The following is an 18,145-nucleotide window of genomic DNA, read 5'->3' on the forward strand; positions in this document are numbered from 1 at the left end:
TCACCCCTATTACCTTCACCAACATGTCCATTACAATCTGCACCAATTACGACTCTCTCTCTGTCTGGGATGCTCAGAACTACATCTTCTAGCTCCTTCCAGAATTTGTCTTTCACCTCTAGGTCACATCCTACCTGTGGGGCATAGCCACTAATCACATTACACATAACACCCTCAATTTCAAATTTCAGCCTCATCACTCGATCTGATACTCTTTTCACCTCCAAGACATTCTTAGCCAACTCTTCTTTTAAAATAACCCCGACTCCATTTCTCTTCCCATCTACACCATGGTAAAATAATTTAAACCCTCCCCCTAAACCTCTAGCCTTACTGCCTTTCCACCTGGTCTCCTGGACACACAATATATAAACCTTTCTCCTAATCATCATGTCAACCAACTCCCGAGTTTTTCCTGTCATAGTCCCAACATTCAAAGTCCCCACATTCAGTTCTAGGCTCTGTGCTTTCCTCTTCTCTTTCTGCCGAAGAACCCGCTTTCCACCTCTTCTTCTTCTTCTTCTTTGACTTCGACTTCGACCCACAGTAGCTGAATTTCCAACAGCGCCCTGCAGGTTGACGGCGCCGGTGGCGGACGTTGTTAACCCGGGCCACGACCGATCCGGTATGGAATTCTTTGGATGAACGCTCATATTTGTTTGGCAAGGTTTTAAGCCGGATGCCCTTCCTGACGCAACCCTCTGCATTTATCCGGGCTTGGGACCGGCCTACAGTTTGCACTGACTTGTGCCCCCCATAGGGCTGCATTACATACTGTACATACATAAATGTGAATATTTGCAGACAACAACAACAACAACAGCAGCAGGAGTTAATGATCAGTAGCCATGATAACTTTGGCCTCCACAGTTATGGATGATTTTTTTTTTCAAATAAATGACCTTTTTGCTCCAAATCAGGACTCCAGATCAAATGCTCCATGCTCACATGCTGACTATTGAGTTAGGATGCATAGTGAGACTCTTGGATTATTCAATGATAAGTAAATCCAACAAGATTAAAAGGACCACCTCATTTTTGTTAGGAATCGAAAGGAGTTTTTATGTGTTCCACTAACGTAGAAACACAATAGATGTAATTAGTCAAATCTGGGAGGACAAATCTCTGCAACTGATGGCGCTATACATAAATTAATGACCTGATGTCTGTCAAACCTTTGTTACTCTGTATTATTTAGAGCTGTGATTCTAAACCCGTGGGTCGGGACCGAAAAGTGAGTCGCCGAGCCAGTTTTTGGTATTTTCTAGGTATTTCCTGTTCATATACATGGGTGAGATGTGAAATGCAGCAGTGAGCAGCCTCACCTCAACTCACATTGTGCAATCCTTCACCAACTGGGTCGAGGAGGCTTACAAGCCTTAGCAAGTTAATTAATTAAATTTAGCAATGAGCAAGTGCCTGTTTCTGTCTTTCCCCACGTCTGCAATATATATATATATATATATATATATATATATATATATATATATATATTTATATATTATTTATTTTTTCCTGGGGGTGGCACTTTTAATATGCACTCAAATTTTGTATGGTCAGGCAGGCTAATGTATAATATTTTTGTGTTCCTATTTAGTTTTGCTGATCACATAAAAGCACAACATGAGACAGACAGTATCACAAAGGGAAACTTACCGTTAAGCAAACAAAGGCAATTGCCTAGGGCACCAGGATTTCCAGGGCTCCCCAAAAACTGATTAATAGAGTTTTCTTCAGTTTGAAGCAATTACTATTGTTTTGGTTCTGATTCACATGCTAAAAGGCCCCCCTTCTATCAAATCCAAACATTTCCACTGTTTTATGCATAACACAGGTCAAAATGAGTCTGTGACCTGCACAAGACTTGCAGAACAACCTGATCACATTTCCGTGTTTGTAACATAGAGTTCCTAAATATTCAAGTACCTGCCAACTTTGTGGTTGCTACAAGCCCACTCATTTCAGGAAAAATGGCTGACAACATGGCTGCATCTTATAAAAAGCTTTTCATCACTTGCTGAGTTGAGGAATGAATGGCTTAAATTTATTTTTATATAAATTCCTCAGCAAAAAAGAATTGTGCTGTGTTCGAGCCAAGTGTTTTAATTTCTTGTGTAACTGTGGATAAAATACTGTAGTGACGTTTGTGCAGTCACACAATATCCCCCTCTCTTGTTTTTTCCACCCACGTCCTCTGTAGAAATTTGTGCCTTCCTGTATTGCTACTGTCTTTCTATCTTTATGGTTTAATAAAAGTGAACATGTCATATACTGCCCTGCAGTTCCATTATTGGAGCCGGGAGGGCGCTTTGTGTCCTCTCTCTCCCCCCTCCCCTCTCTGTTTTCAGCACCTGTCTTCAATCAGCTCATCACCACCGGTGTATATACGCCTGCCTGTTCCCGGAATATTGCAGCCTCTTCTAGCGGTACCACGGCTCACCTTATGTCAAGTAAGCTATACTGTTCCTCGCTTCCCTTGTTAATGCTTGTCTCCTCGTTTCCAGTGCTCCCCTGTGTTCCTGACCCATGTCATTCCTGCTACCAAGCCAGCTGCCTGTTCTGTCCACTGCCTGCCGCCTGCCAACACATCCAGGACCACCTCAATAAACTGTTCATCATTTTACATCTGCCTCCGCCTGCTCTTGGGTCCAGCGACTCCCCACACCTGACAGATCAAATACAATATACTGTATATGTGCATCCTTTACAGGATCGCCCTTCAAGGGCGTCACACGACGTCGCTATGAACGATTTGCCGCCGTAAAATGGCTGCTGAGATGCCGCCAAGGACCAATCAGAGCAATGCTGTTTTCCATATTTGAAGTAGAAATATCAATGATACAATCAGAGCAAAGTTTATTTACATATCAACTTAATGAGAACTCTGCTGTCTCAAATCCCTGGTGGAAAAGACCCACTAGAATAGCTTAAAAAAGTCATACTAGCCATTTTCAACTCAAATTATCGCACAAACATGATAGAATGACATCAAACATTACAAAAAATAAAAATGATGACATGGGACCTTTAAAAACACTTCCAAATGATTAATCCAACATGATCGCCTTGACTGCTCCAGCCTCCACCCTCCTTTTTTAAGCAGTGTACTATTCAGGCTTCTCACTGCACAATGCAGATTTGAGGAAGGACAACAGAAGAAAATGAAGTGGCAGCTACAGTCTGTGCATTCTCAAATTCTGCTCCAAATTGAAAGTCAAACATGCATGATATATCTGTCCTTCAAAATTTCTCTAAAGTAGACTATCAATTGAAATAGGATGTAATTATTAAAGGAAGACCCCTTAGATTAAAGATCTGCTTCAAGCATCAGGTCAGAAAATACCAGTTTTTAGAGTCAGGCTGCAAATTTAATGGTAAATACGCATCTCATCTCATTTATGTATCATAAATTTGTAAATCTGACTGTCAGTTTCTCACCAGCCATGAACCTCACTGCACATCACTGCATACTTCGAGCTGCATTTAAACAGCTTCTCCCGGGATGTTCAAATGTAGCCAAATAAAACAAACAAACAAACAAACAAAAAATTTTTCATTTTCTTTATGCATTTATCCTGTTCATTGGCAGTTTCTTATATTGCGTAGTTATGTTTAAAAACATGATACAAAATGAGTACACTCCTTACATTTTGGGAATTTTTTAAAAAACTTTGCTACAAAATGAATTTGTTAGTGAAAAGCATGTGTAGCAGTGCAAATTTACTCTTTCCTCAAAATAACTCAACGCACAGCATTAGCATTAGCATTAATCAGTTTATTTAAAAGGGGACAATGCAATTTCATAAAACACATGAAGTACACATGGTTAAAAAAGCCAGAATTAGCCAGAAGGCTAGTTTTCATCTGTAGTCCCCTGGCCATGATGTAAAAAAGCAGTAAAATACATCTACAAGACAATATAATACAGGATACATAATCAAAGACTTACTATACTATGAAGAGAGAATAAAACCACAAATCATTTGATCATAACAAAAAAAAAACATCATAACATACTTGTCTTTTAGTGTTGGCAGCTATAGGTGTTAACTAGCCACATTTTCAGTTTTTTTGTGAAGGCCTTGTATGTTGTAAGCAGTTTAACCTCCTCAGGTACTGAGTTCTACTCACCAGCGCTCCTCACTGACCAGGCTGACTTACTGAAAGCGCTCCCGCGCAGAGGAATGAGACAGTCACCTCTGACAGAGCCTCGAGTGACACGCTCAGAGCTGTTTCTTTGGCTGATGAACTCAGCCAGAGGAGCTGGAGCCAAATCATGCAGTACTTTATAAATCAAATTTAAATCTGCAAATATTTGAAGACTGTCCCAGTTTAAAAGACTGTATTTTTTTTTAAAAATTGCACAGTGATGATAGTGCCTTGGTTTTTTATCCATCACTTTAATTACTTGTTTGTACAAAACTTCCAATGGTTTTTTTGCATTATGACCAGCCTGGGATCAACTGGTTATGCAATAGTTAAAGTGACTAAGAATCATTGAATGTAAGTACATTTTTGCGGCTTCAGTTGACATTTCATTTCGAATTGCACAAAAATTTGCGAGGTTTAATTTGATGTTTTTACACAATTTGTCAATATGGGCTTTAATGGAAAGCTGTGAATCTATTATTAACCGAAGATATTTGTATTGGCTGACAATTTGCATTTTTTCTCCATTAACAAGTATGTCGGGGTCAGGTGATACTCTATTTGTTTTAGTGAAATACATGCCTACAGTTTTAGAAACGTTTAGACAGCACTCCTGCAACCAAGTTGTGACACAGGACATTGTATTAGTGAGTTTAGCAGCAACAGTATCTTTGGAGCGACCATGAACAAAGAAAACCGTGTCGTCTCCATACATTACGCCCTCTGCTTCAGAACAAACAGTGGGCAAGTCGTTGATATAAAGACTAAATAAAAGGGGGCCTAATCTTGATCCCTGAGGGACTCCAGAGGTTAGCCTAAGAGACTCTGATCCGCAGTTGTTAACTGATACAGATTGTGTTCGGTCATGCAGATATGATTCAATCCAGCTCACATCTTTGCAAGAGAAGTTAAATTTTGAGAGCTTGGTAAGAAGAACAGAGTGATTTACTGTATCGAAAGCTTTCCTGAGGTCCAAGAACACCGCCCCTACAACTCCACCCTTGTCGAGTTATTTTCTCAATGAAGAGGCATGTATCCATTTCAGTGGAATTCTTGGATCTGAAACCAAACTGCATGGCGTGGAGAGAGGGGGAGCTGCTGTTTAAATAATGGACAATCTGCTCTGACACCCATTTTTCTGCAAATTTGGAAATGGCTGGAAGAATGCTTATAGGTCGGTAGTTATTCAGAGAAGTTGAGTCACTGGATTTAAAAACAGGGGTAACAATAGCAGATTTCCAGGCCTTTGGATAGTGACCAGATGAAATTGAAAGATTAATGATTGAGGCAATAGGAGTAGCAAGAGTTGAACCTAGATCTTTGAGCATGGTCGTGTCCATTCCAAAAACATCCTTTGCCTTAGATGGTTTGAGTGAATGAATTAAATTGATAACTTTGGTCTCAGTAATATTTGTAATAGTAAAGAACTGCGTTGCAGACAATGCAGGGTATTGCTTCCTTTGTTTTACTGCAAACTTAGCAGAGATTTCTGACACAGATTCAATGAAGTAGTTGTTAAAAGCATCAGCCATCACTTGAGGTTCCGTCAGAAAGTTTCCATTTAATTTAATTTGCATTAGTTTTGTTTTGTTATTGTTATTGTGTATCACCCAATACTTTTTTAATATAATTGCAGGTTATTTTTTAATTTCCCTTTGCACTATTCAAAGCAGTAATGAAAAAGTCAGCTTTAGATTTTCTTATTTCTTTCACTACCCTATTTCTCAGTGAAATAAAGTGGTGTCTATTGTATCCTGATTTGACCGACAATTTCAAGGAATGATCGCGTTCTTTCATCAGTTTCACAATAAATGTGTTTAACCAAGGAAGGCCATTCTTTCTAGCTTTTAGTTTAATTATCCGTGTAAATTGTATAATAATTTCTTGTATTTTGTTGGCAAATTTAGAACAATCCTCATCTAAATTTTTGCCAGTGAGTAATACATCCCAGTTTACTGCCTGGATAGAATCTTGGAAATTTTGTTGTTCATGTTATATTGGATTCAGTGGTGGCCAAGGGTTTGAAGCGCTTTTTATTTAATTTTCTTGTGACCATTATAAGATTGTGATTAGACAATCTTGTATGGCTTCAAGATCCTTTCTGGCCTATTAGTAAAAGCTAGATCAATCTGAGTTCGGGTGGAGTTTGTAATTCTCGTAGGGCCATTAATTACCTGAGTCATATCAATATCATCCATAACCCTTTTAAATTTTTTCCTAACTTTGTTAACTTCCCAATTAACATTTAGGTCACCCATTATTATCACCTCTTTTGCAAGATTGAGTTGTTTCAGTAAAATTTCCAGCTTTTCATAAAAAGCTGCATTTGATGAGGGAGGCCGATAAATAACTACAAGAATAAAAGACATTTGCTGTGACAAAGAAACAGTTAGTCCAATAAATTCTAATCCATTCTCATCTGTAACATGTATTTCATTACAATTAAAAGTGTCCTTGGCATAAATCATAACACCTCCTGCCTTAGAACCCTGTCTGTCTTTTCTAAACATTTTATAACCAGGTACAGATAGTATTGCTGAGGGCGAAGATTCATGGAGCCATGTCTCAGATAGGCAGAGGAAGTCAATATTTGAGTCAGTGAGAAGGTGATTAACCTGATCACTTTTCGTTAAAATGCTTCGTATATTTAAGTGTGCACAAAGAATGCCTTTTGGTTTACGTGTTGAGTCCCATATTAATTTAGAGTTATTAACGGCATGGAACACCCTGCATTTCCGGTGCTTTAGTATTGCGGGGTTTGGCAGCCCCCTGTTTCTTTTATTGGCAATGTTTGCATATAGCTTTACGCTGCCAGCTTCCGCATCAGCCAGCAGTGGAGGAGGCCCAGCTAGCAGAGGTGGAAGCCCAGCCGGCAGAGGTGGAGGCCCAGCCGGCAGTGGCGGAAGCCCAGCTAGCAGAAGTGGAGGCCCAGCTGGCAGAGGTGGAGGCCCAGCTGGCAGAGGTGGAGGCCCAGCTGCCACAGCCATTTATGTCTAAACTGCTGGAAACAAAAATGAGTGAACATCATACTGTGTGCTTTCAGAGCACACTAGAATCATGACCTCTATTTAATCTTATTTTTGTTTTATTCTGTTTTACAAAAGAGTCTTATATTTAAAAATGTATAATAAAATGTTTATTATTGTGGTTATAATTTGCACTGGTGTTGTAATGAACTGTATCATGAGGTATGCTTCATATATTTTGTTCTTTGGCTGCATGGAAGGAGCAAAATAATAGCGACATCTCTGTGTGCAGTTCAACACCACTGCAAGCTGGAACCACAATAATAAACAGCTTGTTAATGCCTTTCTGACAGTTCTTATATTAGATCTCATTAGATCATGCATGACATGGACTTTGCATTGTGACCAGTGAATGTATAACAGAGATCTATTTAGAGAACTGTACACCGAAGCTTTCAAAACATCCTTTAACCACTCTCATTTCAAAGGTCTTTTTCTGGACTTTGTCACTGCAGAAAGATCCAGGCGCTGACTTGTTTCCATTGTAAACCTCAGCAACAGAAATTGGCAGATTTCTGCTTTCTCTCTACAATGCATGAATGGGAGGTAGGAATATTATTACATTTCAACAGTAATATCAAAATATTCACTGTTTTTATGTTAGTGATGACTTGAGATTCATTTTATGCAAAAAAGATCCAAATCAGTATCAACATAATCTAATGATGTAACACAAAAATGGATAAAAATCCCAAACTACAAAAAAAAAAAATAAAAAAAAACATAATACATGTTGATACAAGTTGATGCAAGTTGATGTGTTGTCACCAGTCGCCGCATTACGAGCCCTCACTTCCTGTTTCGGAGAAGTCAAACCCGCTGACTCGGGACATCGACCGGGCTTCACCCAGTCGCATTGTGAGGATGTTGCAGAGCTGTGATGCCGAGATGTTTCTCAAAGAGACAGGAAGCACTTACCAGGTTAGTAAAGGAACAACAGAATGTCTCGCAAGTCTCTGAAACAGAAACACGTTTTAGATGCTTTTGTGTGACAAAGTGGTGAAAACCATGATGGAGGTGGCTGAACTAGTGGAGCTCATCCTCAAGGTATCCATCTTACCTTGTGTTTCTGTTCATGTTTCATCGCTGCGACGTGTAAGTGCATCCTTTGTTTCGTAGGAGCCACTGGACAGCCTTGTTGTCTTGAGTGGCTGTGGGACTTCAGGTCGCCTGGCTTTCCTAGTGGTGGTAAAACAGATTTTTCAACATTTGTGTGAATGTTGACAGAGTTGGCAATTACAAATGAAAATCTTGATTCCTATCTGTAAATTTCTTTTTGTGAGTTTCCTGTGAGTTTTGTGTTTGAGTATTCCTGTGCTTACATCTGTTTTATCTGCGTATTCTGGCTTCATCCCCCACCTGGATCATTTGAAGACTTGTTCAAAGGTGCGAAAATATGAATGGTGGTTTGTGAATTCAATTGTGTAAAGAATAACCACTTATTTAAAAAAGCCAGTAAACACCAGCACCATCTAATATGAAAGTAGTGCTTTTCTTCCATCTTGTGGCATCTATAGGCAATTATAAATATTTTTAGGGTGGACGTCAAATACTTTCAGATTTGCGCTATAAAATTGCATGTAGGTGTGAATGTGAGTGAGAATGGTTGTTTGTTTGTATGTGCGCTGCGATTGGCTGGCAACCAGTTCAGGGTGTACCCTGCCTCCTGCCCGATGACAGCTGGGATAGGCTCCAGCACGCCCGCGACCCTAGTGAGGAGAAGCGGCTCAGAAAATGGATGGATGTATACTCAGATTGACTTTTAAAACAGAAATCATGGAAAATAGTGACAACCAACTATGTTAAAGGATTGGGCGGAGAAAAAAAGGTTGGGGGGAAAAAAAATCAATTTTAGGACAGTTTTTCATCCAAAATGAAAAGAACACATAAAATTAACAAGAAACATACTAGCAGATACACTTTATTTGCTTTAGTGGTCCACCAAAAAAATTATGTGGTGGGGCAGATCAAGCCCCAAAGCCCTGAGTTTGATACCTCCGGTATTGGCAAGCATTAGCATGCAATCTTAGAATTGCTGTGATATATCTTGATGCATTCATCATTTCTTTATTTGGCATTCAACATCCCTGAGGGAAGTGCAATTTCCTGTTGGAACTTCACAATGGAACAATAACATCACAGTTACGTGTATGTGTGTAGTCAGGATTCAACAAAGCACTGAGAGAGATGAACCACAGTGAGGTCTACGAATACATCATCGCAGGAGGTGATAGGTGTGTGTGTCCATGTGTCACTCACTCACTCACTCACTCACTCACTCACTCACTCACTCACTCACATTGTTCACATCTTTCTTGTTTTAAGAGCGCTGTTTTCCTCCCAAGAGGCTCCAGAAGATGACCCCCACCTGGGCATGCGCTGTCTTAAGAAGGTCAGGAGTGTGATGGAAAATGTGTGCAACATGTGTTTGTCTTCTCCTCCCATCTCCAAATCAAGGCTTCAGCGATGACTCATTGCATCGGTTATTTTGACCTTTTTTTATCAGGTGTGTGAAGGAAAGAAGAGGGTTTTGTTTATTGGGATTTCCTGTGGATTATCTGTGAGTCTGAATCTTAAGACATTTATCCGAATGTTTAATACAGCTTGGTTTCGTACCTTTTTTTTTTTTAATTTTATTTATGTACCTTTAGGCTCCATTTGTGGCAGGTCAGTTGGATTTCTGCCTGCGACACCCGGAGGTCTTCACTCCTGTTTTGCTTGGTTTTAACCCTGCACATCAGGCACGGTGTGTATGTTTAGTATTCTAAACACTCATTGGTCACAACATTAGGTTCACTTCCACAAATGACATTCAATACATAGAGCTGTATCAGAAATTCTGCAAAAGTTTTGACACTGTCAAAACACACTGAAATTCTGCAAAAGGTTTGACACTGTCAGTGATATAATATTTAATGTGTTTATTGATCTTCTTTTTGTTACTGCATTGAGTGCACTGCGTCAAACTGAGGGCTCTATTTTAGTAGATAGCGCATTTTCGTCGTGGCCCAAATGCTGGCGGATTCTGATTTTCATGCAAGCTCAAGTCTTGGTGCGTATGTTTGCTAATTTGGCAGACCGGTCTGCGCCAACCTGGGCGTTCTGGCGCAGCGAGGGTGTGTTCTTTGTAGCGTATATTGATTGAGATAAAAATGTAATTAATTTAGGAGAAATGACTAAGCGGGAAGCGACGCCTGCATTACTTCTGGTTTAGTGTAATTTTAGGTTTCATCGTTATAAATCAAGATATTTTGTCTCGTAAAGGGGCACCACGTCACTTTTTATGTATAAAATTTAGGAGAAAGCAACGACAAACCTTTTAACAGTCTCGTAATCAGAAGGTTGCTACAGGAATTAGATAAGAGTTCTCGATAACCAGAGGTCTTTTGTCGAACCCAAACACACACAAATGATACAGGTAGTGAATTTTTATAGAAAATTTAATGAGCTCTACCAGGGCGAATCTACAGGGAAACAAGGCAGAAAAACGTAAAACAAAGGACGGGCAAACATTGGTCGGAAGAGGCAGAACTTGTGATGTGAGGGTGGAATGAGCGTGTATTGACAATGCATATAGCTGCGGGTTCCTGTTCTCGTTAATTTAAACCCACATATGCACTAATCTGTACTTTTAGTAGACCAAGTTGGACTGCGTGGAACAGAATTTAGACAGGTTGGTCGATCTCCCGAATGTTTGGCCGGTCCGGTCCGCACAGGGAATAGATGGATTTGGTAGAAAATGAGGAAGGAAAAAAAAAGAAGAGCAGGAAAAAAAAAAGTTCCCAGGCAGGGCGGCCGGAGCCCGTATGTTGCTGTTCGCAAGACGTTCGGAGTGGACGTGTCCTGCCTGCTTCCTTCCCAACGGAGTTTGCCCAGGCACCCAAAAGGGTTGCTCGGAGCGCTGGCAGAATGCCCTGTGGCAGGGAAGGGTCTGATGTGTTCTCGCCACCTCGTGGTGCGAGGTGGGGCTTCCTGGCTGAGCCAGTCTTCGGTAACTTGGTCGAAAGAGCGCCAGCACTCAACACTGCGGCCAACAGGGAAGATAGACCGCCTCTTAATGTTACTTTACCATCCAAGGATTATTTTGTGGTTTAAAACCAGTGGGATAAAATATTAATTGTTGGATTTAAAATATCGAGACCATTTTCCAGTTTTGCATTGTCACTCGCACATCCTCTTTAATCCCTGTAACGAACGTTTCAACTGTATGTGGTTATTGAAAACACTGTAATATTTGCAATGTTACATTTGTGTTGTGTGGGGTGATACATCTCATCCGATTCAGTTGACAAACAGATTTGACATCAGACATTAACATTTGCAGAAATACAATCACGAGTGGCGCTATTGTGATGGTAACACTGGGAACGTTCATTTAACGTTCTTAAAATATCATGCATCATTCAAATTCGATGCAGATTGTGATTAGTTCCTCCGGAGTTGCAGTAGATTTCCACCGCCTGTGGGTGTCGCTAGTGTCCCATCTATTGTCCCAGACAGAAGGAAAAATTGTCATTTAAAACAGCGGGAAAAAGAACAAGGCTTTCTTTAGATGTCCTGTGTACGCAGACTGGCTTAGCGGGGCAGCCGAGGCAGGTATGCGGAACAGCACGAGACTGGGGGATGCTGGGTGCCATCTTTAATGGCGTGTCCGTTACAACTTGGACATGTGCCTGTCAGAGCGACAATTTGGTCGCAGAAAGTCAGTCTAAACTTATGCCTGCTCAGACCATGTCTAACTGTTGGTGCAGGCTAGAATACTGGTCTAATGAGATTTTGGTGAATTTGATTGGGGCACAGGCAGACAGATACTCAGGTTGGCAAACATATTTAAGTCACCAGTGATTATCACCAACTCGCTGTGTTAAATAAGGATACCACTCACATTGTCTGCTGCCACACCAGCCAAGAGCAGTGAAATTGCTCCACTCACGTATGGATCGCTGTGATTACGCATCACCCTCTTCCGCACAGAGACGTCTCTGTTGAGACTATCATTGCACCAAATTTAAAGGGAATGAGAGGAGCCGCTTTGATTGGCAGCCAATGAAGTCGACTGTAACCATTCCCTCAGTGGCACAGCTGCCTACTTTCGGATCCGCTGGGCTGCACTAGTCTACGAAATTCCCAATACCGGTTTAACACACCCCTGGTGCACAGTTGCGCCGTCCACTGCGCCAGATTTATGCTGTTTATGAAAATAGCGCCCTGAGAGTTTGTTCTGCTATTTGATTACATTATTTAGCTACATGCATAGGGCAAAGTCTCATAAGTATGCTACAGCTCTGTCCTGGACCTTTTTCGACCCTGACCTTGTGTAGGTGTGCCAGGTCTTGTTAGTCACTGAGCATGTACTCTGTACGTTTATTCTATGAGACACAATATCCATCCATCTGTTTTCTGAACCGCTTATCCTCAGTAGGGTCGCGGGCGTGCTGGAACCTATCGCAGCAAACTCTGGGCGAGAGGCGGGGTACTCACATTCACACTTACGGGCAATTTAGAGTTTTCAATTAACCTACCATGCATGATTTGGGGTTACGGGAGGAAACTGGAGTGCCCGGAGAAAACCCGCCCAGGCACAGGGAGAACATCCAAACTCCACACAGGTGAGGCTGGGATTTGTTTGCACCCGGGGCCTCAGAACTGTGAGGCAAATGTGCTAACCAGTCCTCCACCGTGCCGCCACATACAGTATTTATATGTAATTCTGAATGTATGTCTGTACAGGAATGAATCCGTACCAGGTTGCACTTTCACTTTCCTCAATGTGGTCCAAAGAATGCAAGTGCTTGCCAATGGTCGAAGGGCCTTTCTCATCAACCCATCAGTTGGGGTGAGAGCTCGTCACTGGTACTAATCCCCCACCACACACACACACACACAAAGCATATTCTCTTGTCAAAATCAGAGGCATTAGTGTACCTGTGTTCCCTTTGTGCCTTTTGTATGCTTGAGTTCAGCCAGAGGCAATCAGTGGCTCTTCCAGGATGAAAGGAGGCAGTGCAACTAAGATGCTCCTGGAGGTCATCCTGGGTGCTGCTCATGCTGCCGCATTCTCACATGCAGCCACCACACACCAGTAAGTGACTGTGAAGAACGTAACCTATATGTTAGTATACAGTACTGTCTACTCACTGCCATTGATTCGGTGCTGCACCTCTTCAAACTACAGTCCCAGTTATAAACATACAGTATTGAAGTGTCAGTGTCAATTAAATAGCAATAAATGTTGTAAAGGCAGAATACTATCAGGTAGGTAGGTACTGTCCCCACACTGCAGCTCAAGAGGTGCAAGACTGCTTGCATGCCCTCTTCAATCTGATAAGTCTCCTTGCATGCCTGCACGAGTGTGATCTGGTTCTCTGTGTCGTGTGCAACACAAAAAACATACAGCAGAGTGTGAATTTAATTTCCTCTTGAGGGATTAGAAGTGTAATAAATAATAATAATTAAAAAAATCTTAAAAAACAAACAAAAATGTAAAAATGAGAATTAATGCAGTGTTAGGTTAACAAAAAATTTAAATGTAAATGTGGCTACAATATATCCTACAACCACTAGTACAAAAACAACACATTTCACACATTTGGGCTGTTTTGTGGACATTCACCTATCAGGTCATTGAAATGACCTTTGTGAAACTTGTGACTTCAAGCGGCCTCAAAGGACCAAGAGACGTGGCTGCATCGTGCAGTGAGTGTCGTGAGTGCTTCAGTGTGAAAAGTTCCATTCCACGGATTCTTTTGTTATAACAACACTTCCTAGTCTTGTTTTCCATGTTTATCCCTGCTTTAATATTTCAGTGAGTTGTGCTACAACAGAGAAGGAAGAAGGCACATGTCGCTGCATGGGCTCCTCAGCGAGGTAGTTTGTGCTCTGAGAATTATTCATGCTGCGTACGTAAATACAGACCGGCAAATTAATGCGATACCTTTAATTAAATCTCTTCTGATCAAAGGAGAGCTCGAATGGGCTGTGTTTTTTTTGGTATGTTACTGACCTCTACTGGTGGGAACACAGATTCTATTTAGACAGTCTCGTCGCTCGTTTGTTTCCCAACCTTTATTGAGCCAATGCATTTACATATTTTACATAAAAAAAAAAAAAATGTCGCGGCACACCATCAAACAACAATGTCACAAAAAGTAGATAGTTAATATTATTAATAAATCAATTGTTTATTTTTATTTTTACCTGCATGTGTGTGTGCGCTTGCGTGTGTCTGTGTGGAGGAGTGGCAGGAGGAGATTTTAACAATGCAAAGCACTTGGTGGTGCATTTCTTTGTAGGAAAAGTGCTTTATTAATAAAGTTTTATTTGATTTGATCTAGTGGAAGACCATTTCATTGTTCTGCCTATCACTATATGTTGCTGGCACAGATAAACAAAGATGCATTACTGTATTTATAGTAAATGATAAAAATGTGAAGTTGGACAATTTTCAGTGGCACATCTGATGATCTCTCATTTCCACAGCCTGGTTTTATGTGTTCACCATTGAGTGCTGCACTGTTTCTTCTTTCCATAAGGGGTATCTTGCAGCACCTGAGAGCCTATGAGAAAACAGTGGAGGTCACATACTCTCATAGTACAGCCATAGCTGGCTTGGTGGCCGCAGCTGGGCAGAGGTCCATCAGTCAAGTACAATTATTCTCCTAACAGCGTAAAGGAATGCATACAGCATGTCCAACTAATAAGAAATGTGTGGCTGCATTAAGGATGTTTGTGTGTGTTACAGTTTGCTCTGTAAGAAACATGTGTGTTACCTGGGCTGGGGCAGCCTGGCTGTGCTTGGCCTCATTGATGCCAGTGAGTGTGAGCCTACCTTTGGAGCTGGTGAGCAGCATGGCCTAACAATCAAGTCTTCTTACTGTAATTACGAATGTGTTGTAATGCATTGGATTTTGGAAAAACTGTCTGCATACTACATATTGTCTTTGTGTGTGTGTGTGTGTGTGTGGGTGGGTGTGTCGTAGCCCATGGGGATATTCAAGCTTTCATAAGTGGAGGACACAGAGCGCTCAACAACAATGAGGGTTCCATTGCTTTGATGGTATATTTGAGGGGTAACCCATCTCTCAAATTTGACAATGTCTAAATAATAAAACAAAATCTATCATCCAATACATTATAATGTAGTAGTGTGACACTGAGTACATCTATGGTCATAGACGGGGATATTTCTTGATTTAGGGTCCCCAGTTTTGTATTTCGCATGAAGAGTTTTTGCTTCATGTCCTACCCACTCTTGATGACCAAGATACTGTGATTCTCATCTACACACATACCGGTGAGTACGACAGAGTTTGTGATCTGTACCCTCACATCCTCTTTATTTTCCCCGATGTCTTTTCACAGACAATGTCACCGAAGTGATGAATGTAGCCTACCGAGTGAGGGAAAAGATGTCTAATCTCTATGCTATTTACCACCGAGCTGATGGAGATGGTGCTGGTTTACACGTTGGTTACCTCCCTAATTAAAATCATATTTACCCACATCTACGTACTGTAACTATCTACCAGTCTGCCTGCCTAGCCTCGTACTTATCCTTTCTGCTTTCCTACCCGCTTACCTTTCCGACACTGCACAACATTATAGCCTCACTTAATTCAATCAACTTGTTTTTTTTCTCTTTAACTGAAAGTGTTCTGACAAGTTTTGAACTTAACAGTATGCAGTAACATTACATATTTAAACAGCAATGCAGTAGTAACGTTGTATGCAGGTACACATACTTTTCTACCTCCTTAGAAATTTGCCAAATTGCCTACAGTACTTACCTATTCTGTCTGCCTACCTAGTACCTGCCTACCAAAATATAGCTGGCTACCTTTTCTAACTAGCTACAGAACCTTACATACTATACCTCCATATCCTGCCTAACCTAGCATTTACTGCTACCTTAACAATCTTGTTACCTTCATATCCACCTATATATAACCTAGTGTTCTTTTTTTCTTTGCAGGATGAAATAAATCGATTGTATATGTCCACCTTAACATTTTCATGGCCATTACCTACTTCTGGAAGTCTACAGCACATGGTACAGCATCACTCACTCACTCACTCACTCACTCAACATCCCAGCCACCCACCTACCTACCTACCTGTTGTTCGGCAGTGGGAGCTGTCCACTAAGTTGGTGCTGAACGCTGTGAGCACGGGAGCGCACATCCTAAAGGGTAAGGTTTACCAGAACCACATGATCGACGTGCAAGTCACCAACAGCAAACTCTATCGCCGAGCCACACATTTAATCCAGGTATAAATTTACATCTTCAATCACACATGAATTAACATCGAGTTACTATGAGTCTGGTTTGTGTGTTTAGTTATATTGTGTGTAATACTTACCTTTTATGACTCATGAGTGCGTTTTAGAAGTTACATTTTTGTTTTTTTTGCACCAGCATCTCACTTCAGCAGCTTGTTGCAGCAGCTCCGATTCACTTTCTCTTTTATTTATTTCTCTTTTATTTTATTTGCCATGCCCATTCTGGTCAGTGGACACTTCAATCATGTTCCTCTCTCTCATCTACTAACAACTTCACACATATGTAAACTGTGCAGTGAGCGGAAATAAAACTTTGGATTTGATGTATGCCAATTTGGAGGAAGCCTACGAATCTTATGTCCCCCCGCCTCTGGAGAATCTGATCATAATTTCATTCTCTGGAGTTGTGAATTTGATCAGTGTTACAAAAGCAATTACACAGTTAAATTATGAGCAGCTCAGGTTTTAAATTTTTTTTTTTTACCCAAAATCTAAGGAAAAGGTGCAAGATATATGATAGTGACAACAGTGATGGCATTAAATTCAGACTGTCTCCTCTTGCTAGAAATTGTCTGGTCATCCTGAAGCCCAGTGTGAGGAAGCTCTCCTGAAGGCTATCTACCAGGTGGACCACCTGACTGAGGACATAACATCCTGTCACATGACCACACACACAGCCACTGGCATTGAAAGGACAAAGGTAATTAAGTGCATGGCAGAAGACAAGATGAACGTTCCATGTCATGAGCCTCCCTTTTTGTGACCAGGTAGTGCCTCTGACCTTGGTGTCATTGCTGGCTGGTTGCTCTTTCGATGATGCGAGGTCTCATCTGGATCAGGAGCCAATCATACGAAAGGCTGTGGAGGCATGTCTGCAGTAATGTCCAAGATATAAAATTAAGCAACAGATACAAGTGACATTATTCTGTCCATGAATCTCTCTACCGATGAAGATGCATGAGCCTTGTTTGTATATTTTCCCAATCTCATTCTCGTATATTTTCAGCTTCTCTTTAACTCACCAAAATCACATTTAATGTGTATGCATTTTTTGCTGATCTTCAGTCTTAATTGTTCATGTTTTAAAATCAAATCTGCACACATTGAAACATTTGGATCGGTATTCAAATCTGCTGTGCTCAAGCGCATACCAACATCATGCCAAAAAAACGCAACATATTATTTACATGCAAGTCTACTAACTTAATGTTAATGGAAATTGGAATGAAAGTTTAGGCTAAACCTTTTCCAAAACCTCTAGGTGGTGGTGGCATACTAGAATGAAAGTGTACAGCTTTTTCATAACCTCTAGATGGCGGCATACATTTATAAAATGTGAAAGTTTTTTTTTTTTTCATTTTCCCCTATATCTATGCATAATGCGCACTATTGATTTTTGAAAATTTCTTTGGGGAAAAAAAATGCCCATTATGCACAAGAAATTACGATAAGTCTTCGTATCCAGCATTCCTATCCATGTTTTGACCTTGTGTATGACCGTGCTTGTTTTTTTAACTGTGTCCTTGCCTCACGTCTTTTTGGATACTGTTGCCTGGTTGGATTGACTACCTGTTTGCCGAACCCTGACCGTAATAAACTGCCTAAATTTGCCTCCTACCGACTGTGTCTTGGCCTTTGTGTCCAACCCGTTCTGTGTCAGGAACCGTGTTAGTTTCTTTTTCATTATTCA

At 40.8% G+C, this 18,145-nt stretch overlaps 1 protein-coding gene across 6 annotated transcripts; it reads left to right on the forward strand.

Moving 5' to 3' along the window:
* The first annotated feature begins 7,567 nt into the window (after window positions 1–7,567).
* On the forward strand, window positions 7,568–18,072 carry gckr (glucokinase (hexokinase 4) regulator). Of its 6 annotated transcripts, none has more exons than XM_061797610.1 (19): window positions 7,568–7,721; window positions 7,947–8,096; window positions 8,154–8,222; window positions 8,295–8,363; window positions 9,336–9,409; window positions 9,501–9,567; window positions 9,682–9,735; window positions 9,827–9,921; window positions 12,906–13,011; window positions 13,139–13,257; window positions 14,708–14,806; window positions 14,917–15,014; window positions 15,155–15,231; window positions 15,372–15,468; window positions 15,537–15,640; window positions 16,147–16,224; window positions 16,303–16,443; window positions 17,021–17,155; window positions 17,223–18,072. In XM_061797610.1, the coding sequence occupies exons 1-19, from the start codon at window positions 7,707–7,709 to the stop codon at window positions 17,334–17,336; spliced, it is 1,761 nt and encodes a 586-aa protein (XP_061653594.1). In that variant the 5' UTR covers window positions 7,568–7,706; the 3' UTR covers window positions 17,337–18,072. The 6 variants fall into 6 exon arrangements, with proteins under 6 accessions (XP_061653594.1, XP_061653586.1, XP_061653610.1 ...); XM_061797602.1 differs by having other exon boundaries at window positions 14,917–15,013; window positions 15,139–15,231; XM_061797626.1 differs by lacking the exon at window positions 14,708–14,806.
* Window positions 18,073–18,145: the final 73 nt, after the last annotated feature.

This window comes from Phyllopteryx taeniolatus, chromosome 1, assembly GCF_024500385.1.
Source record: "Phyllopteryx taeniolatus isolate TA_2022b chromosome 1, UOR_Ptae_1.2, whole genome shotgun sequence".
Lineage (NCBI taxonomy): Eukaryota > Metazoa > Chordata > Actinopteri > Syngnathiformes > Syngnathidae > Phyllopteryx > Phyllopteryx taeniolatus.